This window comes from Maniola jurtina, chromosome 7 (genome assembly GCF_905333055.1).
Source record: "Maniola jurtina chromosome 7, ilManJurt1.1, whole genome shotgun sequence".
In the NCBI taxonomy this organism is placed as follows: Eukaryota; Metazoa; Arthropoda; class Insecta; order Lepidoptera; family Nymphalidae; genus Maniola; species Maniola jurtina.
This window is the reverse complement of record NC_060035.1, coordinates 13,486,843-13,512,896: the sequence shown is the minus strand read 5'-3', so window position 1 is coordinate 13,512,896 and position 26,054 is coordinate 13,486,843. Positions and strand designations below refer to the sequence as shown.

General features: G+C 33.2%; 1 protein-coding gene across 3 annotated transcripts in view; it reads right to left on the bottom strand.

Annotated features, from left to right (window-relative positions):
* LOC123867082 overlaps nucleotides 1-26,054 on the bottom strand; it is a 125,145-nt gene that overhangs the window by 14,419 nt on the left and 84,672 nt on the right. For 2 of the 3 annotated variants that reach the window (XM_045908937.1, XM_045908938.1), the window contains exons 3-7: nucleotides 9,270-9,408; nucleotides 4,815-4,879; nucleotides 4,313-4,451; nucleotides 3,190-3,302; nucleotides 241-375 (exon numbers count right to left, since the gene is read on the bottom strand). In XM_045908937.1, coding sequence (XP_045764893.1) covers nucleotides 241-375; nucleotides 3,190-3,302; nucleotides 4,313-4,451; nucleotides 4,815-4,879; nucleotides 9,270-9,408 — 591 coding nt within the window. The remainder of the gene's footprint in view (nucleotides 1-240; nucleotides 376-3,189; nucleotides 3,303-4,312; nucleotides 4,452-4,814; nucleotides 4,880-9,269; nucleotides 9,409-26,054) is intronic. The other variant, XM_045908939.1, reaches the window with a different exon arrangement.

Sequence of the window (26,054 nt, the reverse complement as noted above, 5' to 3'; positions counted from 1 at the left end):
ATTGTTTTGTAATTCTAAACTTCGCCGCCGATGTAATTTTCAGAATCCCCAAAAAGAGATGCGCCCAAATAAGAATGGAAAACTGACAAATTCGACAATTTAGAAAAAATTACAAAAAAGCGAGCAGAGAATTAATCAATCAGGAGCTTGGATGAATTAAACAATCATGAGATAGTTCAAGCTAGATTAGAAAAATAAAGGAAACCAAAGAATACAAACCAAAAGTCAACCAAGTCTTACCAATACCATTTGTCTTCTCGTAGACGAAGCATCTGTACCGGTCCTCGTTGCTGGTGGCGTGGTTGTGGTGCAGCTTGCCCACCAGGAAGCGCAGGCTGCCCTCCTTCCACGTCGCCAGACATTCCAGTTCTTCCACTGAAAACACCACAGAAATCTAAATAAGTATCACACTAATATTATAAAGGCGAAAGTTCGTACGCGTGTGTGTGTGTGTATGTTAGTTAAATTTAATGCAAAAACTACTGGACAGATTTAGCTGAAATTTGGAATGGAGATAGATTATACCCGCAGAGGCTATTTTTTATCCCAGAAAATCAAAGAGTTCCCGCGGGATTAAAAAACCTATATCCACGCGGATGAAATCACGGGTATCATCTAGATTCTAGTAGATAAATAATAATAAGTGAGATAAGAGTTTTAAATGTATTGCTATCCCTTTCATAATGCTCCCTGATGAGAAGGATAGCAAAATCATTTAGACCTGTCAATTTAATTTAGTTCTGAGATTGTATAAAACAGAATAAATAATAATAGTAACTTGTCTAGTCCCTTATTTTCATTCACTCGGACCAAGTTGCAGGTAGGTATATTATATGTATGTATTTATGAAACATAGTATATTGTTAGATAGAAAGAGTAGGTAATTGGAGTGCCGTAATACAGATAGGTACCTATAAATTTTACTGATCGCAGTATGACCCAAATAATATAATTCCTCAAACTTTAGCCGTATCTCCTAATTAAGCGATAGCTGTAAGACCCAGGTACGTCGCCAATCAGCAATCTCAAGTAATATTATCTACTCGAAGTCGGCAGCAGTTCGCTAACAAGGCACGAGCTGGATCCACCGTCATTTAAAATAGCCAAGTTATTTCTATTGTCTCTATAAATACAGTCAGATCCTCGCGACTGTCTCTGTTATGGAAGTTTTAAGAAATAACTACTACAATACAATACAAAATTCTACTACAAGAGGTTTTGGTCAATCTTTGGAAGTTCGGATAGTCATAAATAATGTCTGCCCAATCTTATTGCAATTGAAAGAATTCAAATAGATAGGTCCTAATATTGAGTACGGTCTACCTATAATTACTATTATAAATTTTCAATTGTCAAAATTTTAAATTGGTGATACCTAGAAGACCAAGTGGGTTATTAGGTATAATATTATGAAAGGCATAGAGGGCTTGCAAGGGCTAACTTAATTTAGGTTTAAAGAGTTTTTATTTCTCAGAAGAACAATGTTCACTAATATGAGAATAATTCTAAATATAAATATAGAAAAAAACATAATTTTTAAAGGTAAAAATATTTAAAAACATAATTTGCACAATCTAAATAGATTTAATTTATTTTTAAGCCCGTTTAGCTTTAGACTTATGATGGAATAACAAAAAAATAGCGTTCCCCCTTATTTCGAACGTTTGCAAAGCGAATAATCAGAAATAATTACTATTTCAGATTTTTCGCTTTTTTCTAATAAAAGTTTTATCACCCACTGTCAACTCTAATTATAATAATAAGTAGAGGTGACAATACTTTTAGGGTATAATAAAAATTAGAGTAGACATAAAGAGTAAAGAGGTTTATAAAACTTTTCAGTTACAAGTGTAAATTAAAAATTTATAACACCCCCGACAAAGTGAAGGTTACAGTGACTAGAAAAGAGCTGATAGCTTTCAAACGGCTGAACCGATTTTCTTGAATTATAGCTAAGAACATCGATCAAGCCACCTTTCAAACAAAAAAACTAAATTAAAATCGGTTCATTAGTTTAGGAGCTACGATGCCACAGACTGACACACAGATACACATGTAAAACTTATAACACCCCTCTTTTTGGGTCAGGGGTTAAAAATAAATTTAAGTATCAGATCTGAAACCTGGTAGTGGCGAAATTAGGTTTGCAGGATGAGATATGACTGATACTCCTAGAAGGTAGGTAAGTAGGTATTGTACGGCGGCTAACAATCGTAGATGACACAGGCTGAAATAGTGGAATTCCCGGAGCGAGTTATTTTAGTGCGGCCATTAAACAATAGCGAAGATTGCCGCAGCTCAGTTCGCGACCTGTCGAGCGTCGCGTTAACGACATTGAGTAGCTGTGAAGCTATCTACGAGCTTTTATTTCTAGTATTTTACTATTTATTGTTAGCAGACTTTATTTTTAACCCCCGACCAAAAAAGAGGGGTGTTATAAGTTTGACGTATGTATCTATGTATCTGTCTGTGGCATCGTAACTCCTAAACTAATGAATCGATTTTACTTTAGTTTTTTTCTGTTTGAAAGGTGGCTCGATCGAGTGTTCTTAGCTATAATCCAACAAAATCGGTTCAGCCGTTTCAAAATTATCAGCTCTTTTCTAGTTACTGTAACCTTCACTTGTCGGGGGTGTTAGGTATAAATTATTAATTTACACTTGTTCATCTTTCGTTTTACTATTTAGTGTTAGTAGACTTTATTTTTCACCTGAAAAATGAAAGCTGATGACTAGGATGGACCCGTATTATTTTTGCCCATCTATTCGACCCATTTATGTGATACGAGCTGAATATTTGTATCCAAACCTCCGATCATGATTTTCAAGGAGAAAAACAGAATTGTATGTGAAGGAGAATGAATTGCCAGTTTGTTGGTCGAATCGAATGTTGTTTCTATAATAAATTGGATGGATAATTACGCCGACTTTTATCACTGGTTTGTTGACCGACTTTTTGGGTTTTTCCACTAATCCCCATTCGGTCGGTCAAATTCAAATTCACATTCAAAATGTTTTATTCAATTAAACTTTTACAAGTGCTTTTGAATCGTCAAAAAATCTACCACTGGTTCGGAATGCCGTTCCTACCGAGAAGAACCAGCAAGAAACTCGGCGGTTGCTCGTGGACTATTGGTCGTGGCCCTAGTATCAATTAATTTTGATGTTAAGTATGATTTGTACGGTTTACCTGTACTTTCTGAACCGTACACATCGGGGCACGCTTGGTAGTTGAGCAGTAACCTGGAGTCTTCAGTGCAGCTTTCTATTGATGATGCTGGTATTTTGCAATCGCCGTGCCCTCTGAAATTAAAAACAAATACGCACACTTAATTCGAACATCCGAATATTATAGTTTCGGATTTAGTAAGAATGCTCGTAGGCTCTAATGGGGGTGAGCTCTAAGGCTTGACGAAATAATTGGAGAAATAGGGGGACAACGTCTTCCTAAAGGGCCCCCGAAACGATCATTTGCAATTGACAATGTTTACGTCATAGATATGTGTTTACGTGATTGAAGATTTCAAATGATGAGCGATTGAAGCTCCAAATGAAGGTGTATCATTTGCGCTTGCTTCAGTCTGATATTGAACTGCAATGAAGAAAGTCAAGTCGCTCGAAATATGATTTCAAACGCAGATATACCTAGTTTTTTCTTGCAGTTTCTACCCACAAAAAACGAAAAAAACTAGACATTGGTCCAAGAAATGTTATAAATTCAGATATCGCTTCACTAAGACATTTACCAAGAAATCTTTAAAAACAGAGCCGGATGATTATAAAAACGATTGACAATTGCTGTCATTGAACGTCAATTGCCATCAATCGAAATTTCCATCAATGTCCTTCAATACCGTAGTTGCAATTGACAATTGCTTCAATTCTCTTGCTAAACGATCATTTGCAATTGACAATGAGCATCAACCACGTAAAAATTGACAATCGCGATTGATCGTCTAGGGGGCCCTTAAGGGAACCTCATGTGTAGTTCGGACAATGACTCAGAAGAAGTTCCAATGGATGGCTTGATTAGTCAGCAGCCCCTGAGACCGTGGGCGTGAACGTTGTCGTCAACATAGTTTCTTCAGATGGGCGTCTACTAGAGATAGAAATAGAAGCATACTTTATTTAAACTTTCTTTTATGAGATTTTGAATAGTCAAGCGCATCTACCACCCAGTATCGGTTCGCGACGCCCAAGAACCAGAAAGAAATACGAAGGTTGTGCGCACACTTTTCAGTATTTCTAACAGTAATATACCAATGGCAATAATTGCAGTGCTAAAATGTATTTTTCATATAAATAAGTATTACCTGTTATAAGTGAAAGAGAAAGGTCCTTTAAGCGGACACTCCACGGGCTCAGCGTTTTCCCTGAACATCGAGTAAAGCAGCGCGTCGCCGGTGATCATTGAGCAGAGGTGTGGGAGGGCGTCCCGGCGATGGCAGAAGGCTGGGGAATGGAAATCCATTGGTCAGAATAAGGAACTGGCCTGCCAGCTATAGAGGCTTAAACACTAAAATCCATTTGTCCCTAACTGGCTTAAAAGGTAAACAAATCATGAAAGGCCGCCAACGCAGTGGCGGTTACTCTGGTACTGCAAATGTTAGTGGCAGTAATCACTTAACATCAGGAGACCCACCTTCGAAATCATGATACGAGTGGAAAATCTAAATCCAAAACACGTTTCTTCTGGTTTTGCAGTAACACTTCTTCAGAACAAGTCGCATGGTTTATTTGAATCTTGATTTTCGATTAAAATTCAAAACCTACGACTGGGCAGAATATTGTTTTGCGACGTATAAAAATACTCACTCTCTTTGTATTGCAGAACGTTCGTGTGTTTTTCATGCATCACAACGCAACGGTAGCAGCCTTTTCTGTAAAGAAAATACCGTAGTTACCATCATTACGTTATTATTGTCTGCCTGTAGGTAAATAATAGAAACATACTTGTTTAAAATTACGTACATTACTTTATCCATACTAATATTATAAATGCGAAAGTGTGTCTGTCTGTCTGTCTGTCTGCTACGTTTTCACGGCCCAACCGCTGAACCGATTTTGATGAAATTTGGTACACACGTGGGCTACATCCCGGGGAAGGACATAGACTACTTTTTATCCCGGAAAATCAAAGAGTTCTTGCGGGATTTTAAAAAACCGAAATCTTCGCGGGCGAAGCCGCGGGTATCCTCTAGTTTTCTAATAAAAAGCTTTTCTTTTTATTAAAAACTAGCTAGAAGAGAGGCCTACTCGCATTGCTTATAACTTTTTTATCATCATCATCTTCGTTCGAATAGACGCCTGTCTCTCTGATAATAGATCTCTTGTAGAGACTTCCACACGCCTCGGTCTTACGCCGCCTGAACCCAGCGGCTCCCTACCACTAGTTGGATGTCTACCTAATGGGCAGTCTCCACTGCCCTGGCTCTGGCAAATCTTTAATAGGAAAGTAAAACAACACTAAAACTTTGTTGAAGTTATATATATTACTTTGATCTACCAATTGTGTGGTAACACTAAAAAGATTTATTTTTAAACCCCGACCCAAAAAGTGGGGTGTTATAAGTTTGACGTGTGTATCTGTGTATCTGTCTGTGGCATCGTTGCTCGTAAACGCATGAACCGATTTTAATTTAGTTTTTTCTTGTTTGAAAGGTGGCTTGATCGAGAGTGTTCTTAGCTATACTTAATTGAAGAAAATCGGTCCAGCCGTTTGAAAGTTATCAGCTCTTTGCTAGTTTTTTCATAGAGGTTATTGTGTCGGGGTTTTTTAAATTTGAGTTATTACCATAGATATGTGTTATTACTTCTCAAAGTTACTTGCCAAACAATCTGGTTTCACGTGACCTAACTAGCCTAATGTAAAACGCCAAAAGTGATAAATGCGTCTCGTTCCAGATATTATCGAAAGACACTCCGAGGAGCTTTCAACGGTTCCACAGTTCCACTGACAATCTCGGGGAGCATAATATCTAGATTAAAATTATTGCCCTATTCCCCCCTCCACTCGAATCTCAGGGAATATCTTGAATCACAACTGAAATGAGGTGAGCGAATGAGAACGCTTTTGTTATAATAGATGTCATTTTTAACCCCCGACCCAAAAAGAAAAGAGGGGTGTTATAAGTTTGACGTGTGTATCTGTGTATCTGTGTATCTGTGTATCTGTGTATCTGTCTGTGGCCTCGTAGCGCCTAAACGAATGAACCGATTTAAATTTAGTTTTTTTTGTTTGAAAGGTGGCTTGATCGAGAGTGTTCTTAGCTATAATCCAAAAAAATTGGTTCAGCCGTTTGGAAGTTATCAGCTCTTTTCTGGTTTTCTTATTACTTTTATCCCAGGACCACCAGAGGTTACGTATTTTCTGACACAGGAAATATGAACAATTGAGTAGTGTTAGTAAGTACTAAGAAAGCATGCCTAGCCTACGTGCTAGCTTGCTTAGACGGCCAATTTTCAGGTATCTGATAATCAAGGTACATAAAACCATTACTTACCTCACGTAAATTCTCCAAACTGATATAAATATGTCGCCAATACTCCCAGACACTTCCCGCGTCGGCCGTATTGCTTTGCAGACGCTTTAAAGCTCCCAAAATAAGTAATTACTTAACTGCACGTAAATTCTGATGCTCCATTTTTATATATGTCCACCAGACAACTATTTTAAAACCTTTTACAAGAAGACAGACAGATCCAGAGGGCCAATCATCCCCTAAATTCAATTTTAATACCTTTGTGGGTTTGAGCGCGAGGGCATCATTATCTACGCGCATGAGACTGAGTAAGACATGTATTAGGATATATTGACTTCTCTCTCACTCTCTTATAGTTTACTTATGTCAATTAATTATTAATATTTAAAAAAATCAGCTAAAAATTAAAAAAATTGGAGAATTTACGTGAGGTAAGTAATGTTTTTATGTACCTTGATTACCTGATACCTGAAAATTGGCCGTCTAAGCAAGCTAGCAGGTCTGTAGGCATGCGTTCTTAGTACATAGTAACACTACTCAATCGTCCACATTTCGTTCGTCAGAAAATACGTGACGGCTGGTGGCCCTGGGATCTTTCACTATTGTAACAGAGGTTCATAATATTATGTCAATTGGCAAATGTCAAGCTGTCAAGATGGACGTTGCCTAGATACATAATTATTTATTTGAAAATAATGTTTTGGAAAACTCCGATACTTTGGATCGTAGGCGCGGAGTTTCTAATTTATAAAATATTATAATCACAGTTAAAGCGAGAAAACATCAATTCAATTATAATATCCAACAGTCAACCAAAGGCCACGAACAATCAACCCAAACCCAAACCATAGTCAAACAATTTTTAGGGTTCAGTAGGTATCTGTAGAAAAAAAAAGTAGCCTCGACTGTTGTAGTCGCGTAGGTGTGCATGGCACCATTAAATATCGTAGGAGGCGATGACTCTCCGCGCGGCTGAGGTTCCCGCATCATAGTCGCTTTGTCGCGCAGGTTTGGATGATGCATTAGGCGCACCTTCTTTTCATTTTATCTGCTTGAACTCAGCTTATTTACTTTGACAAAATACGTTTAAAATTCATCATCATCAGGATCAACCCATCGCCGGCTCACTACTGACCACAAGTCTCCTCTCAGAATGAGAAGCTACCACACTGGCCAAGCACGTATTAGCACACCTCACGCACCTTTGAGGGAGCATTATGGCCAACTCTTAAGCATGCAGGTTTCCTGACGGTGTTTTCCTTCACCACTTCGTTGTCTGTCTGTGTGTCATCTTTCAAGAGAATCAAAACTTATAAATTGGGTACTTCCCGTTTACGTAGAATCATGAAAGGCAGGTAGCAATATCTTATAGCCCAAGCACTCTACTCCTGTGGCCCAAGTAAAGTGAAAAATCCGACAACTGAATTGTCATTACATAGAAAAAAACTTGTACGGAACTCTTCATGTGTGAGGCAGACTCGCACTTGACCGGTTTTTGAAAGTTAGGTCAAATAAAAATTTGACATGCAATAACAAACAAAATGAAATACAAGCCACTTTATTCCTTATTTCATCGGGTGAAAGTCGATTTCAATTTAATCGTAGGTATATCTTGAAAAGCGAACTATTATACGACTACGTAAAATGGGTACATTTTTAAAGCAACGACATGTTAGAAACAGATATTTCGTTTTGGTCGTGTTAAACTATGTGAGTCATTCAGATAATTCTTGATTTAGTGATGTTCGGTCAAAAATATTTCATGGAACGTATAATTAACATAACATTGATGTTACTTTTGAAAAGATATTAGCTGCCTTATTGGATTTATATTATTATAGAAATTGGGTTTTAGAATGGCACAAATAAACCGTAATTTATGAATAAAAGTTTAAAAAGCGTGAAATAAAAATTAAATTAAAAATTTAAAAAACCCCCGACACATAAACCTCTAAAAAGTAAAAAAATAATAGGTAAGTATGTATGGGCCCTTTAAGAATAGTATAAATAGTAAAGTTTTTATCCAAGCGTTCGTTGCGTCGGGGGACCGCTAAAGACTATTCTTTCTACAACAGATGACTTTCATAGTTTACGATAGGTAGCGGTCCCCTGGCGCAACGAGCGCTTGGATAAAAACTTTACTATTTATACTATTCTTAAAGGGCCCATACATACTTACCTATTATTTTTTTACTTTTTAGAGGTTTATGTGTCGGGGGTTTTTTAAATTTTTAATTTAATTTTTATTCTTTCAGTGGTTTTCATATTAGGCTCTCTAGAATTCGCTAGAATAGATACTGAGGGTATAATCCCGATTCACGTATAAACTCTGTCGTAAAAGTTCTTTGACAAAACTAGAAATCCATTTCGGCGTATTCTTTCATACTAAGATAGCCGAAGAGAATCTTTTCAGCTGTGCTTCATAGAGTCAACCTTTTCGGTTCATGTTCTGGTATCAAGTGAAACGGACGAAAATTAAGAGTATTATAGGTCTATGGTTGTCCCTCGGTTGCAACGACTGTGAGGCAGATCTCAAACCCGATGGTCAGACTAAATTGTAGAAATTCTATGCTCGATAGAAGAACATACCGCAAGCTTATGATGCCAGAGTGATACTCAATAATGAGGGATGAATTGGACATAGAGTGAGAGTCTGTTATTTTTACAGTTATTTTAATCCAAAGCTTGCCAACAAACTTGAGAATATCTTAAAGCCAATGCAAATTTTTTCTTCAGGTAGTTCGGCAATCAGTAGGAAATATAAACTCTAGTAGCTAATTCCACTTACTCGTCAACGATAAGAAACTTGTCGCCCTCGGAAGACAGGCAGCGGCCCTTGTTGGAGAGGATGGCACCGTCTATCATGATGGGCTGGATCACTCCGGACTGGAACCAGCGGCCTTGCCATCGCGCCGGGAACGCGCAACCTGGGGACAAAGTGATTCGAGCATTTTATTGCCAGTTGATTTTGAATATAGCACAAACGCTTTGGAAACAAGAGGTCGGCTCACTATACTTTGAAATATCAGGCATAAGATGGTAACATAATCGTAGTATAAGAAATCAAAAAGCGATGATAAGCGTCGGTCTCTCTTATACTAGTCGGGGGTTCTATCCCGGACACGCACCTATAACTTTTCTGAGTTATGTGCATTTAAATATGCTTCAGCAGTGAATAAAACATTATCAGGACACCGGCATGCCTGAGAGTTCTCCATAATGTTGTCAAAGGTGTGTGAAGTCTGCCAATCCGCACTTGGTCAGCGTGGTGGACTATGACCTAAATCCATCTCATTGTGAGGAAAGACCTGAAGAGAGAATGAGCCCGCGATGGGTTAATAGTAGGGTAATATTGTGTGTTCTAGCTCAAGTCTCTAGATGACGCGGCGCGCCAGCGCGCGCCGGATCTATAAGACTTAAGCTAGAACACACAATATTTTCACAATAGATATCAGTTACAAGAGAATGATCAGGTTATTGTTACTAACTCATGTAGAAAGATGATTCAATGGTTGATTTAGCACATTCTCAACTGATGCAACTACTTACGATACTGAGTTGGAATATTTTATACAAATTCTATTCTTAAGCATCGATTAGATTATTTAGAATAATTTATATTTTGTACTGGAACCCTCAAGAACCTACCTAATGCAATTAATGTAGCACTCATCTCAAATTTATGTTAAGCGGAGGTTCAGTTTATGATGGGAGCAAGTTAAAGCGGAACAGGTATGTCAGTTTATTAATATAAGTAATTAGTAACCACACTCCTTTATCGTAAAGTAAAAATTCAAGTGTTGCGGTATAAAGGTTCAAACACGATCGTTCAATTATTCAATCATTCATTTATTCAAGTATTCAACTCATGGTAAGTGGTGTGTCAGTTTAAGATGGAAGCATACTAAACCAGAACAGGTACGTTTGTCAGTTTATTAATATAAGTATAATTAGTGACCACACTCCCTTACCGAACATTCAAGTGTTGCGGTATAAAGGTTCAAAGACAATCGATCAATCATTCAATCATTCATTCATTCATTTATTCAAGTATTCAACTCATGGTAAGTGGTGTGTCAGTTTAAGATGGAAGCATACTAAACCGGAACAGGTACGTTTGTCAGTTTATTAATATAAGTATAATTAGTAACCACACTCCCTTACCGAAAATTCAAGTGTTGCGGTATAATGGTTCAAAGACGATCGTTCAATCATTCATTCATTCATTTATTCAAGTATTCAAAACATGGTAAGTGGTGTGTCAGTTTAGGATGGAAAGCATGCTATGCCGGAACAGGTAAGTATGTCGGTATATAAGTATCAATAATAATTACTAACCACACTCTTATAATAGAAGGTTAAAATTCAAGTGTTGTAGTATTAAGGTTCATCCAATTCATTCATTCATTCTAGTGTTATGGTATCCCACTAAAGCAAGTGTCCGAGTCAGAGGTGCATGCCCGGGATCGAACCCCTGCCCGACTTATAACCGGAGGCAGCGGACGTCTTAATCACTATGCTATCATGACTCATAGAGTAGATCGAGTTCGGTTGATAGACCTACTATTCCATAAAATACTTACATTAACACTTTTCTACCTAACTATTTTTGCCGATAAAATCATATTTCATATAAGTAAGTATAAGTACTTTTTATTCTCTAAATGGGCGATAATTTTTATAAAATTATTATTAATCGATCCGCTTTTGGTAAGTAACTAATGAAATATTATATTGTATTTTGGCATTACACTATTTCAATTGCTGTAAACATTACCTACATAGTGCATAATATGCATACTTATCTAATGTAGAAATACAGAACAGACGCCATGAGTGTTAAAAAATAATATCAAAGTAGGTATAGTCGGGATACATCATGTGTTAACTAAAAGTGATTCTTTTTCGGTGTCTAATGACTCGTATTGCAGGATTGCATATTTGCAGTTTGCTTCCTAATAGGGAATCCTAAACATGCATGCGGCATCTTATGTATGTGTGTAATAATGAGATCTTTGAATGTCATTCTAATTACTTTTATGTTTAAGAGTCATTATTCTATGCAAATACTATGAACTTTTGACTTTATTGATTGACTATTAGAAGAACCTAAATTCTGTAAGCACTGTTTTCACTACGCATTTCTTTTGTGAGCACTTCAACGAGCAAACGTTTACTTAATTCACTTAAAAAATCATTTTTTAAATTCAAAAAGCAGTTGTTTAGCTTCAGTATGTATGTATTTTTTTATTTTTTTATTTTTTACATATTTTAATGAAAGAGTTGTTGCATCTACAGAGAAATAATATTTTTTTTAATATTAACTTCTTACCTAATAGTATTTTAAAAAGTTACATTAAGTACATACATGTTTAAATTTCATTTCACCAAAAAATCTTTAATTGTTTCAGAACTAGTTAATAGTATGATGTAACAACATTAAAAAAATGTTTTTTCTATAACAGGGCTTCGAACTTTAGTAATAATCCTTTTAATTCGGATGACGACGAATTACCTATAACTTCAAATTCAACTTCAAAGAGTAAATCACTCAATAAATTGAAGAAATCGAAAAAGCGGCAGTCAGATTCAGAATCTGAACCGGAACCACCTGTAAAGCGTAAGAAAGCGCTTCAAAAAAAGCCTGTCAAGGCTGCACGTCCTTCATGGGAGTCTGAGGTGAGTTATTACACTTTATTTTTACTGTAAATATAATATTATTACAATTGTTTTCAAGAAATATTAGAATTCTGACTGAATATAAGCATCAACTAAACCCTTTAAGAAGATATTAATGGTTTTTTTACATCATTATATTTAATTATTTAATTATTAGTTAATATTAGCTTAGCACGTTTGAATATGGAGCCTAAGGTCTCAAGTTCGATTCTTGAGCTGGATCAAATAAATTGTTAGCTTTAGGGGAGGTTTCGCAACTCAACTCTGGGTTGTTGAATTTATTGATGGAAACCTATTTATTAATAAACATTTTATTAACTGAGTTAATATTTTTTAATAACTAAAAATATTATTTTTGTCTTTTCAGTACGAAGAAGAAGTGGTGCAAAAGCTTGAACCACTTAAAAATTTTATCACCAAAAAAATAGCATCAGGGTATTCTACCCAGCGAAAACCAGAGAAATTAATAACGGAAGGCGATTATTACTTAGAACTCCGCATCTATAACGCTGCTGAAGCATCAAAGATAAGCCCGGGTAATCGATGGCGTCACGCCCTTTTTACTTATAAGTCATGTATGGATACCAACTCAGAAATTTGGCAGGCAACGAATCGCTTGGTCGCTGCTGCTAAGGAAGATTTTAAAGGGGTTAAACCTACACTATACCCAGCATGAAAATTTTAACTGCATTTTACTAACTTCAAATAATAACTACTTAGTATAATCTCATAATGACTTTTTGTGATATTTGTAATATAACAGTGCCAAAATACTTTTCACATAAGAAAAGTTATATACATAAGTCTAATTGTTTACTTCGCACAGAATTCGATAATGTTCAAATAATTGGAACTGCTTTTAAGAACAGAATACTAAGCTATCGTGTATGTCCATCAAAAAAATTTTTGTTACCTGAGCAATTTTTATCTGAAGTTGTAAATACGATATGTAATTTAGTAAAAAGAAGTCTTGAGAAACATAATGCTCTTAAAATAAATTTTGAACTATTTGCGACTTTTACTTTGCCAAAAAATAATGAAAAATCTTTGAAGTCGTTTAATACTAAATATGTACAAATTTTTCAATCCACAAACATAAAAAATATATATTTAGAGTGTGTAAAAAGCCTGCTTAACAAATTATCAGAGTTTGAACATTCAGAATCAGGCTGGTCTTTTGACTCTTTGAATAATTTAGAAGTAAACATTAATAAATATAATCCTTTAAGGACAGGCTCCTATATTCCACTACCAATAAAAATTCTGAAAACTAGATCTTGTGTAAATATTAAAAATAGTGATGATAAGTGTTTTCTGTGGAGTATATTAGCACATATGTATCCCACCGATAAAAACTGTAATAGAGTATCTTCATATCCTCATTATTCAAAAGTTTTAAAAACAGATGGTATGTCGTTTCCACCATCTTTTGAGGATATCACATTATTTGAAAAAAATAATTCTGACATAAGTGTTAATATATACAGTTTAGAAAAAAATGGTGATATTAACGGACCTCTGTACAAAACCAGCAAGCGTAAACTTGTTCATGTTAATTTGCTTTACATTACTAAAAACAATAAAAGACATTTTTGTTTGATAAGAAACTTTGAACGGTTGGTTCATAGTCAACTTACTAAAAATAAGTCTAAAATTTTTTTATGTGAGGAGTGCTTCATTTATTTCAATTCAGAAGAAAAATTATGCAAACATAATTGTGCTAGAATTAAAACTGTTCTTCCAGAGAAAAATAGTAAATTATATTTTGATAATTATGAAAGAACTCAAAGAATACCAATTGTGATTTATGGTGATTTTGAAAGTTTATTAAGAGAATATTCTGATAAAAGTAAATCTGGGCATACTGAAACCATACAGGTTCATGAAGCCACATCTTTCGCGTACTATATTTGTTGTGAATCTAAACCTGAACTTAATGAACTGGTTTCATACATAGGAGCTAACTGTGCTCAAAAATTTGTAGAAACAATTTCAAATGATGTCAAACGATTACATGCAATTTTGTTAGAAAATAATCCCATGAAACTACTTACTGAAACTGAAAAGAAATGTTTTCATAATGCAAAAGTTTGCTGTATATGTAAACAAAAATTTACATCCACAGATAAAATTGTAGCAGATCACGATCATTTTACAGGGGAATATAGAGGCGCGGCTCACAACATTTGCAACTTGAGTGCAAAGAAATGTCCTTTTATACCTATTATATTTCATAATTTAAGTAATTACGATTGCCATCTTTTTATTAAAGAGTTAGCGAGTATTAATGGTCGTATAAATATTATTCCAAAAAATAAAGAAAAATACATATCTTTCACAAAATTTATATCAATTGATTCAAAAACTGCTGCTCAGCTGAAATTCATCGATTCTTTTAATTTTCTCAGTTGTAGCTTAGATAAATTAGCTAGATCTTTACATCAAGATGACTTCGTAAACTTGCGTAGGTATTACAGTGATCAGTATTTATTTGATTTGATTTGCAGAAAGGGTGTGTACTGCTATGATTATATAGACTCTTTAAAACGTTACGATGAAACTCAGTTACCAAAACGAAAACATTTTTTTAATAAACTTACTTCAGAACTTATTTCGGAAGAAGATTATAAACATGCATTGAAAGTTTGGAAAACTTTTAAAATAAAAAATTTAGGCGAATATACAGATTTATATTTAAAATGTGATGTACTATTACTAGCAGATAGTTTTGAAAAATTCAGAAAAATTAGCTTAGCAACCTATTGCTTAGATCCGTGCTATTATGTTTCTTCACCTTCTTTAAGTTGGGATGCAATGCTTTTGCATACCAATGTAAAATTAGACCTTATAACTGATGTGGAGATGTATCAAATGATTGAAAAAGGTATACGAGGTGGTCTAGCTCAGTGTTCTTTAAGGTATGCTAAAGCTAACAATAAATATATGTCTGACTATGATATCAACAAATCAAGTAACTTTTTGGTATATTTAGACTGTGTGAACCTGTATGGTTATGCAATGATGATGAAACTTCCTACAAGTAATTTTAAATTTTTGAACAAAGACCAAATTGAGACTTTTGAAATTGATTCTATTACTGTTGATAGTAACATTGGTTATATACTTGAAGTAGATCTTAGTTATCCATCTGAAATACATGACGCTCACTCAGATTTACCATTTGCTGCTGAAAAATTCACACCTTTTGGTCATAGAAATGCCAAGCTTATTGCAAATTTATACGACAAATGTTCCTATGTTATTCACTACATCCATTTAAAAGAATGTCTTAAAAACGGTCTAAAATTGTTAAAAATTCATAGAATTCTATCATTTGAACAAAAAGAATTTTTGAAACCATATATTGAATTGAATACCTCTTTGAGGCAAAAAGCAGAGTCTGAATTTGAAAAAGACTTTTTCAAAAAACAAAATAATGCTATTTTTGGTAAAACCATAGAAAATAAAAGAAAACAAGTAAATGTAAAACTTGTTAATACATGGACAGATAAGAATAATAAGACAAACAGGATTATTGGAGCAGAAAAGTATGTAAGTGCGCCTAACTTTAAATGTTTGTCGATATTTACAGATAATATGGTTGCAATCCAATTAGAACAAACGAAATTAATTTTGGATAGACCAATTTATGTGGGGTTTACTGTTTTAGAGTTAGCTAAAACACATTTATATAACTTTCACTATTCTATAATGAAACCATTATATAAAGAAAATATTGAACTTTGTTATACTGATACTGATAGCTTACTATATCGCATATATACTGATGATTTTTATTCAGACATGAAAAAGAATATTAAGTTTTTCGATACCAGCAATTTTAGCGATAAAAATGTTTACAATATCCCTCAAGCAAATATGAAAATTCCGGGGTTTTTTAAAGATGAGATGGGTGGAGATGTTATTGTTGAATTTGTTGGCTTACGAGCAAAATTGTATTGTATTGAATCACAAAAAATGTCTATTAAAAAGGCAAAAGGAGTGACAACATCTGTTACCAAAAGGTTGGATATAGATAAATACAAAAATGTGTTATACTACAATCAATCAGTCAGAAAGAATATGTGTGTTATTAGATCTAAAAATCATAATGTATATACCCAAAAAATTAATAAGTTAGTTTTAAATAGTGAAGATGATAAAAGACAAATTTTAAAGAAGCAATTTAAAACGTTGCCGTGGGGGCACTACAGTACAATTTTTTAGTTGTTAATTTGTACAAGATTTTATGTTATTCATTACTGTGCAATTTTGATTGTTCATGTATGCATGCAAATATTGAAATAAATATTTACTACTCATCATCACTGTCATTTTATTATTTTACCTTTTAGTTTTTTATTTTTATATTTATCGAGATCAATAACTTGAGTTATAGTGATATCATAGCAGGTGATAATGTTTGCTTACTGACCTTTACGTTTGTTTATATAGACCTTCAATTTCAACATTATATCCTTATCACCTTGGTCAAGAAATGAAAATGCAGTAAGCAAACATTAAGCAAAATTAAAAAAAACCTTTACATTGAAGGGAATCGAACCCTTGAAATATTTGAAAAAACTTGATTGTACTACCTAATATTTACATGGAATACGTTAATATTATTAGGTACTTAGTACAATCATAATGTTTTCAATTAATAGTTTAAAATTTAAAAAAACAATTTTATTCTTTTAACTACGTTTATTTCATAAATAATGAATTCATGCTACAGCTCCTTACTCTAAAAAACACTATTTTTATAAACAAAAAATATGATGATATTTAAAAATAAGCAAATTACATTTCAACAATAGTTCACATTTATATGGAGTGAGTAATTTTTGACATTATTTTACCTATCAAATTTTCTGTAGCATCCATAACTTCATCGTAATTATCCTTGACTACATACTGTGCACTAACACTAGGAGTATCACCATTTATATTTTCATCTTGTTCTCCTCCATTTAGTCCATAAATATTTATTTTTATTAAATGAAGCCGTCTTCCAGTTGCTTTGCGAATAACATAGGATGTTGATGTAGAAGTTGGGGGTGAAACAGGCTTCAATAGTGATAAACTGCTTTTTTTCTTTTTTTTCATCTCCTTACTAGATGCTTGAACTGGTTCTGCTGCTTGTTTTTGAGCTAAATCCTCGCAAAGTCTCTGAAATTCAGTTTCCGCGAACCCGTTTACATCTTGTGCGTAGTAAAAAGGATTTGTTAGATTTTCGTTGGGTAAGATAGGAGTCGACATAATTCTGAAACAAAAAGAAAAATAATTAATAAATAACGGTAAAAAAATACATGCTTTATTAAAAGTCAGCACATTGTTATAAAATAATTATAATAACTTACCAAGTAAAATACTCGATATTTATTATGATAAAATTATGAGCGCGGCTACTGTTTTCTTCGGGAGCTGTAGCAGGAATGAAGCTTTAATAAATAATAATTAATCTAATACTGTCTTGCGATCTAAAACGATGTAATTTGAGCAAAACGAAAACATAATGCTTTAGTGACACAGCATCACATTCCAAGTTTTTCCCGAGAGCTGTAACAGGAATGAACATGCATCGATAGTAAAATCTTATATAATCTTGTATTCTCAAATGGGTAATTTGAGCAAAGTGAAAACAAATCTTTAGTGACACAGCAACGCATTCCGAGTTTACACGTGTATGGTGTCATTTCTTTAAATTGGTTATTAACATTATGTTACATTTTAGTTATAAAATTATATAGAATATAATGTGAAGACTTTATAACAGGATTTTATCTTTTTTAACAGAAAACACAATGAAGTTGATCAAACAACCAGTAACATTGGAAATTAACAATTTAAATATAGAAGCGTCATCAATCCAAAAAAGGCATAGTTTGCTATTGCCCGATACGATTCGCTGTATAATATGTGGACCGTCAAATTGTGGCAAAACAAACACAATGTTAAGCTTATTACTACATCAAAATGGTCTCAAGTTTCAAAATGTTTACCTATATTCTAAAACAACATTTCAACCAAAATATTGTTTTTTGAATAAAGTTTTAAGCATGGTTCCAGCTGTTAAGCTCTTTACCTTCAAAGATGATAAAGAGGTTATTCCTCCTACTGAAGCCTTGAAAAATTCTGTATTTATTTTTGATGATGTTACTTGCGAGAACCAAGTAAATATCCGAGATTATTTTTCAATGGGTAGACATAAGAACATCGACTGTTTTTATTTGACTCAAACATATTCTAAGATACCAAAACAATTAATTCGAGATAACGTAAATTTTTTAATAATTTTTAAACAAGATGATATAAATTTGAAACACATCTATAACGAACATGTCAATTCTGACATGACTTGGTCAGACTTCAAAAAATTATGTTCAGATATATGGAAAGATCCATACACATGTTTAATAATTAACAAAGATTGTGAATTAAATAACGGTAGATATAGAAAATCTTTCGACGTTTTTGTAAAATTTTGAATGAAATTATTTAAACAGATTGTAATTTAAAATTAGTTTCATTTTAATTTTTACTACATAGTTCAATGGTTGTGTAAAATAATTAAAAAAAGAAATGGAAACAAGTTTGAAAAAAGAGTTAATTAAATCAGTAAAGGCTATTAAAAGTAAAGTAAAAAGATTACGTGATGAAGATGAAGAGTTAGAACTGAGGCGGAAAAAAATATTTAAACCACTGTCTGATCCTTTGAAAGAAATTGTTACACTAAATAAATATACTACAAACAAATCTTATCACGAAACTAATTGTAACAACGCAAGTGTTGAAAATAATCAATCGCCTGAAATTCCAAATATAAACTCAAAACAAGATGGTGATATTGAAATTACTCACAACGATAATAACTTTGAAGAAAATCCGAAAAAACAAGAGGAAATGTCTGAACCTTTGGAATTTCTAAATGATGAAGTCAACATTTCCGAAACACTGGCAGACAATGATCTGTTTGGCGAGCAAAGCAATGTATCTATACCATTTGGTATACGTCGCATTAACAAAAAATTGATGATAGGAAATACCCCCGTCAAATTTTCAACTGTAGATGATATGTCTTCAAACAAATTAACTTTTATTACTATTGATGATAAAAGTTATGAACTAACTGCTGGTTTAATAGAACTTTTATTAAGAAATAAACCAAACTTGAATAAAGTAACTGAAAGTGATAAAATCACATATAAAGATATCTTAATTAGTACTAGTGCTCATAAAAGGGATTACAATCCTGCTAATCAAATTAAAGGTGACAAAGGAAAAAAATATTCTCAAATCATCAAACCATTATTTTATGAAAAGGATATGTGTGAAACAAACAAATTAAAGTACGGTGGTAGGCTACCAGTTTTAAAGAAATACAAAACTGATACTGATCTCATCTATTGGGATGATCCTAATGAGTTAATTGAAAGATTAAGATTGATTATTGCGTCCAGAGACGCTGGCAACACTAATCATGATAATGAAATTCTTTCGATTATTGAAGAGTTAAAAGAAGCGGGTATAATAAAAGAATAAAAGAAAGCACATTTATGGAGCGTGTTCAGTATTGATAAGCAGGTTGAACATGAAAGTTGATAAGTTTGGACATCATGTTAATAAGATGCGAAGAATGAAAGGAGTGTTATTAGAATGCGCTTTGAAGTGTACAAACAATAATTTGGATGCTCAGCATAAAAGAGTAAAAAATCTTGCGCAGCCGGTAGATTCTAACGATTGTGTTACAAAAGAATACGTTGATGTTTTGGCAGAGAATCTTTCAAAAAAAATATCATCAATTAATCAGTTTATTACAGAAATAAATATTAAAGTAAGTAATTTGATCGAAATCACCGAGGCTAATAAAGTAAAACATGAGCAAAAACAGCGTCGTAAATGAAATACATAAAAATGCAAGAGTAAACTTCCCTCGTCGACATGTTGTCATGAGAGATATAGACGATTTATGGCAAGCTGACTTGATTGATATGAAATCTCTTTCGAAACAAAATTCAGGTTATAAATATATTTTAGTTGTAATTGATACATTCTCAAAATATGCTTGGGCATTTCCACTAAAGTTTAAAAATAAAGATCAGGTCTCTAAAGCGTTTGAATCTATATTAAAGAAAGGACGTATTCCAAAAAACCTTCAAACAGATTTTGGAACTGAGTTTTACAACGAAAATTTTAAAAAGATAGTCAAAAAGTTTAACATCAATCATTATTCTACATATTCCACTAAAAAAGCTTCTATAGTTGAAAGACTTATAAGAACTTTAAAAAATAAAATGTATAAACAATTCAGTTTCCAAGGAAACTACACTTGGACTAAAGGTGTGCTAGAAGAAATAGTTGAAAATTATAACACCTCTAAACATAGAACGATCGGTTTATCCCCTAACGCAGTTAATGAAAATAATAAGAAACTTATACTTCAAAGATTTAATGTAGGAAAACAGTTAAAAATCCTTAAGAAGAGAAATTTAAAAGTTGGAGATTTTGTGCGGATTAGTAAGTATAAAGGTGTTTTTGAAAAAGGTTACACTCCTAATTGGTCCACCGAAATATTCCGTATTAAAAAAGTACAGAAAACGAATCCTGTTACTTACCTTATAGAAGATGCTAAACATCAGCCAATTTTGGGCTCATTTTATGCAGAAGAACTTCAAAAAACAGAAAATCCTAATGTCTATCTTATTGAAAAAGTTTTAAAAAGAAAAGGAAACAAGATATTTGTAAAGTGGTTAGGATTTCCATCGAGTGAAAATAGTTGGATAGATAGAACGAATATTTTATAACTAACCAGTTCCCAATTTATTTATTGTTATTTAAGTGATAGTATAGTTATTTTACATTCATTGTAATAAAAGTAATGAAAGAGAGCAGTATTCTCAATTGGTTTATAAATCATTTACCATTTGAACTTCATCTACCTGGATATAATTACTGTGGTGCTGGTACAAAATTGTATAAAAGGCTTGCACGGGGAGATCAAGGTGTAAATAAATTGGATGAATATTGTAAACAACACGATATTGCATACGACTTGTCAACTTCATTAAGTGATCGTCATAAGGCTGATAAAATATTGATGAAAAGGGCTAAGCAACGTGCTTTAGCATCTGATGCAACTTTGGGAGAAAAGATAGCAGCAAATTTAGTTAATAAAGCTATGATAGCTAAATTGTATACCGGGTCGGGACTGACTAGTAAAGCCAACAATTCTAAAACAGTGTCGCCAAAAAAATCCGCTTCAGGCACTGGTTTGAAAAAACACTTTAAACATGTTGTTGCTCATGCAAAAAAGCATGTGCAAAAAATGAAACCCAAATGTAAGAAAATGGCTATAGAATTAGCCATAGCAGCGGCTAAAGAATTGACTAAAGACTCGTCAATAAAACTTCCTCGAATTATACCAATTCCAAAAACTGGTGGAGTACTTCCTTTGATACCTATTTTTGCCGGATTATCTGCTGCGGGTAGCTTAGCTGGTGGTGCTGCAGGAATCGCTAAAGTTATAAATGATTTGAAAGACGCTAAAAAACGTTTTACAGAATTAAAGAGGCATCATGAAAAAATGGAAACCCTCCATATAGGCAAAGGTTTACATATCAAACCGCATAGAGGTAGTTTAGGAATTTACATTTCAAATGAAAAAAACTAAGAGAAAGGCTACCCAAACGAGCGCTCACCAATATCGACATCATCAACCATTCGCAAGACATTCCTTACTTTCGAGGGGTGTTTATGAGAGATGAGATGCCAAAACATCCTTTTCGAAAAGAATGTGGTATAGTTAATTTGGATAGCTCCAATAATCCTGGCTCTCATTGGGTAGCCTATGCAAAAGTAAATAATGAAATTCAATACTTTGACAGCTATGGAAATTTAAAACCACCTAAAGAGTTAATTCAATATTTAGGAACTGGTATGAGTTATAATTACAAAAATTTTCAAGGTAGTCATCCTTATAACTGCGGTCATCTATGTATAAAGTTTTTAAGAAGTTTTTGGAATACACAAAATAAAATGTATAAATAGTTCAGTGAAATCAGTAAATATTTAGTTTACGATCATGTCTGTAACAATCACTATTACCGGGCACAAATCTGTGTTGGAATCATTTTTTCAACCTCCTCTTATTCTCGATGGTGAATATGAATGCGGTTTATTATATTTTTCTGCTCTGAACTCAATACCAAACATAAATCATAGCAATAACATATTTGCATATGCTGATGAATATTTAAAAATTCCATATGGTACTTATGATTTATATGACATAAGAGAATATCTTGCGAGTAAGTTAGACAACTGTGAAATTGAAATAAAACCAAATAATAATACTTTAAAATGCTCGCTTTTTTGTTCCAAAACTGTACATTTTGACGTAGAAAACAGTTTAGGACGCTTACTTGGTTTCCCAAATGTAAAACTTGAAGCAAATAAATGGCATGAGTCTGTTAATCCAGTTAACATTCTTCCCTTGTCTGTCATCAGGATCGAATGTGATCTTATATTCGGATCATTTAATAATGGGTTTGCATCACATATTATTCATGAATTTATTCCTAACGTTCCTCCAGGATATCGATATATAGAAATTCCAAAAAATATTATTTATCTTCCTGTTAATAAGAGTAATATATCATCCATAACTGTTAAAATCATTGACGAAAACGGTAACAATATTGATTTTAGAGAAGAAAATATCCAACTGAGACTTCATTTACGTAGAGCAAAATGATAGTGTTTAATAAAACACTTGGATATGAGGTGAAAAGAATCAATCATTTGCCTGCTACTAAAGCGCGTACACGTATTAAAGCAAATCGTAATATTGTAACAAAAAGAAACAAAGATTTTCTCCGATCACTCGGATTCAAAGTATGAATATTCTAAATATTAATAACACCCCAGTATTCGATAATTCTATCGAAAGTTATGAGATCCACACGTACAATCCATACAATAACAGCTTTAAAGAAAATGATGAAATTCGCATTCCAATACATCAGCAAGACATATACATATTACCATGTAATAGTTCAATTTATGTTGAAGGCTTTGCCACAGTGACTGGAAAAGATCAATCGGGGAAAGAAATAAAGAAACCTGTAAATTTTACTAATAACCCTGTTATGTTTCTATTTCAAGACATAAGGTATGAAATGAACGGTATTGAAATAGATCGCGTAAGAAACCCTGGAATAACCACAACATTAAAATCATACATATCGATGAATGAGGGGGATAGCAAAGTCGCAGCATTGTGGGGTTGGCAAATGGATGGTTTTAAAATGACAGAGGGATATTTTAATGCTGTTATACCATTGAATAAAATAATGGGATTTGCTGAGGATTATAATAAAATTATTATAAACTGTAAACATGAACTTATTCTGAATAGAAGTAATAGTAATTTAAATAGTGTAACAATTCACAAGGATGATAATATAGATATAGAAGTACGAACAATTCAGTGGCGTGTGCCGCATATAAAAGTTTCGGATCGTGAAAGACTCTCACTACTTAAGTATTTAGAAAAAGACAAACCTATTCAAATAGCATTCAGAAATTGGGATTTATATGAATATCCTTTACTTCCTAAAACTACAAAACATTCGTGGTCAATTAAAACTACTTCTCAACTTGAAAAGCCTCGATATGTTATTTTTGGTCTACAAACTAATAGGAAAAACAGTAAGACTAATGATAGTTCTATATTTGATCATTGCAAATTAACAAATGTAACACTGTTTTTAAATTCACAGTATTACCCATACGATTCACTTAATTTGAAATTTGATGAAAATAAATACAGTATATTATACGAAATGTACACTCAATTTCGTCAGTCTTATTATAATCTTCCTGTTGACCCGTTGTTTGATCTGATCACATTTAAAGAAAAGGCACCACTGTTTGTAATTGACTGTTCAAGACAAAACGAGAATTTAAAGACAGGACCTGTAGACGTACGTTTGGAAATTGAAAGTTCGCAAGATATCCCGGATAAAACATCAGCATATTGTCTTATAATAAACGATCGCCTCTTTGAATATAAACCCTTAAGTAATATTGTTCGCAAGTTGTCATGAGTGTCATCATTGATGTACAAGGATTCAAGACGGATTCCAATGAGTTTATAGTAAAAGAAATAGCTATATTGTGTAATAACCATATCCAGACTTATTTAATCAAGCCACCATACCCATTTTATAATTTAACGAAAACGGAAAGAAAACAAGTTTGTTGGATAGAAAAAAACAGAGGAATACATTGGAAAGAAGGTTTTATTTCATACTTAAACTACAAAGATTATGTAAACATGAATAATTATTTAAATAATAAACGTGTTTATGCTAAAGGTGTAGAAAAAGTGCAGTGGATATCGAAAATGTTTGGTTGCGATAGTGTTTATAATTTGGAAGATAAATCTTGCCCTAGCTTATTAAGTTTGTATGAACAATACGAAACGAATAGTGATGTGTTTAGTTGTTTATACCATCCTTCAATATGTGCATTAAAAAACGTGCTTGTTTTAAGAAAATGGTGTCTCGATAATAAAATTTTCTAAAAAATATATATCTAGTAGTTTTTATTTACTTTCCTTTTGTTAAGGGTTGATTAGTAATATAAGTATGACTAGCAAAGTATAGTCAATATTTTTATTAGTTGTTGATTAATACGACTTTAGTTTATTCATGTACATGGTCTAAGAAAGTCATTCCTTTTCAAAAACTCAAAGTAATCATCATAATTATAAACAAATAAAAATGATATTAAAAGTTAATGATTTAGTTGACGTTGTTATTGTAAAATGGAATTTGTGTGGGCTGCATGATGTACATATATTAAACTATAAGGAATACGATGGTATTCTGATATCAACGATCTCAAAGAAATCCAACATTTATTATCAAGGTCTTAAAGTTTCCGCACGCGTATTAAGAATAAATAATAAGTATGTTGACTTGATACCATCAGCTGATTAATGTGTAACTAAAACCGTCTGATTATCATAAATAACCTTATAAAGCTGAGTCATTAGGATTTATCTAAAATTGACACATTAAAAGTAATTTGTTGAACGATTTAAAATAAACGATTACTTATATAAATCCAAATAATTCTAAAATGAGATGTCAATAGCGATAAGTAGGCTATCCAAGAATAATATCACCATTGAATCATCTTCGAGGAGTTTGTGACAACCTGATCATTCTCTTGTTACTGATTATATTTAACATCGATCGTGAAATTGGAAGTTGTAGCTCACGTCTATACGATGCGCGGCGCGGTGCAGCTACACCGCTAGACGCGCCGCGCTTTATCTAGAGACGTGAGCTACAACTCCCAATTTTACCCTACTGTTAATCATATTGATGATAAGTCGGATTAAAAAATCTTCATACAGATATAGAAAAACTTAAACCAGTAATTGCTATAAAATATAGGTACTTAGATAAAAATATATATAAGAGTGATCCTCCATTACCGTTATTAGGTCTTGGCAATCCAGCAAGCAGCAATAAGCGCTCTAACATATTATTACTGCCCCCGTACTCTACTTGTAGGCTTTCAAAGCGTTTTTAATGTAATGAAAGTATAAAATATTCATAGCCGTGGACTCTAGGTTTCTAACTATTGATTATTTATTATTGCTTCTTCCGTTTAGCTCGGTTTATTTTCTGCTTAAGTATATTGCGGTTATTTTTATGGGTCATTTGACCTTAGAAAAATATTTAATTATCTTATGTTTGTAATATACTTAACTTATATAAGCACCTACTAGCTTACGCCTGCGACTTCGTCCGCGTGGGTTTAGGCTTTTGAGATCCCGTGGGAACTTATTGATTTTTTGACTGCTAAGTAACTGGAT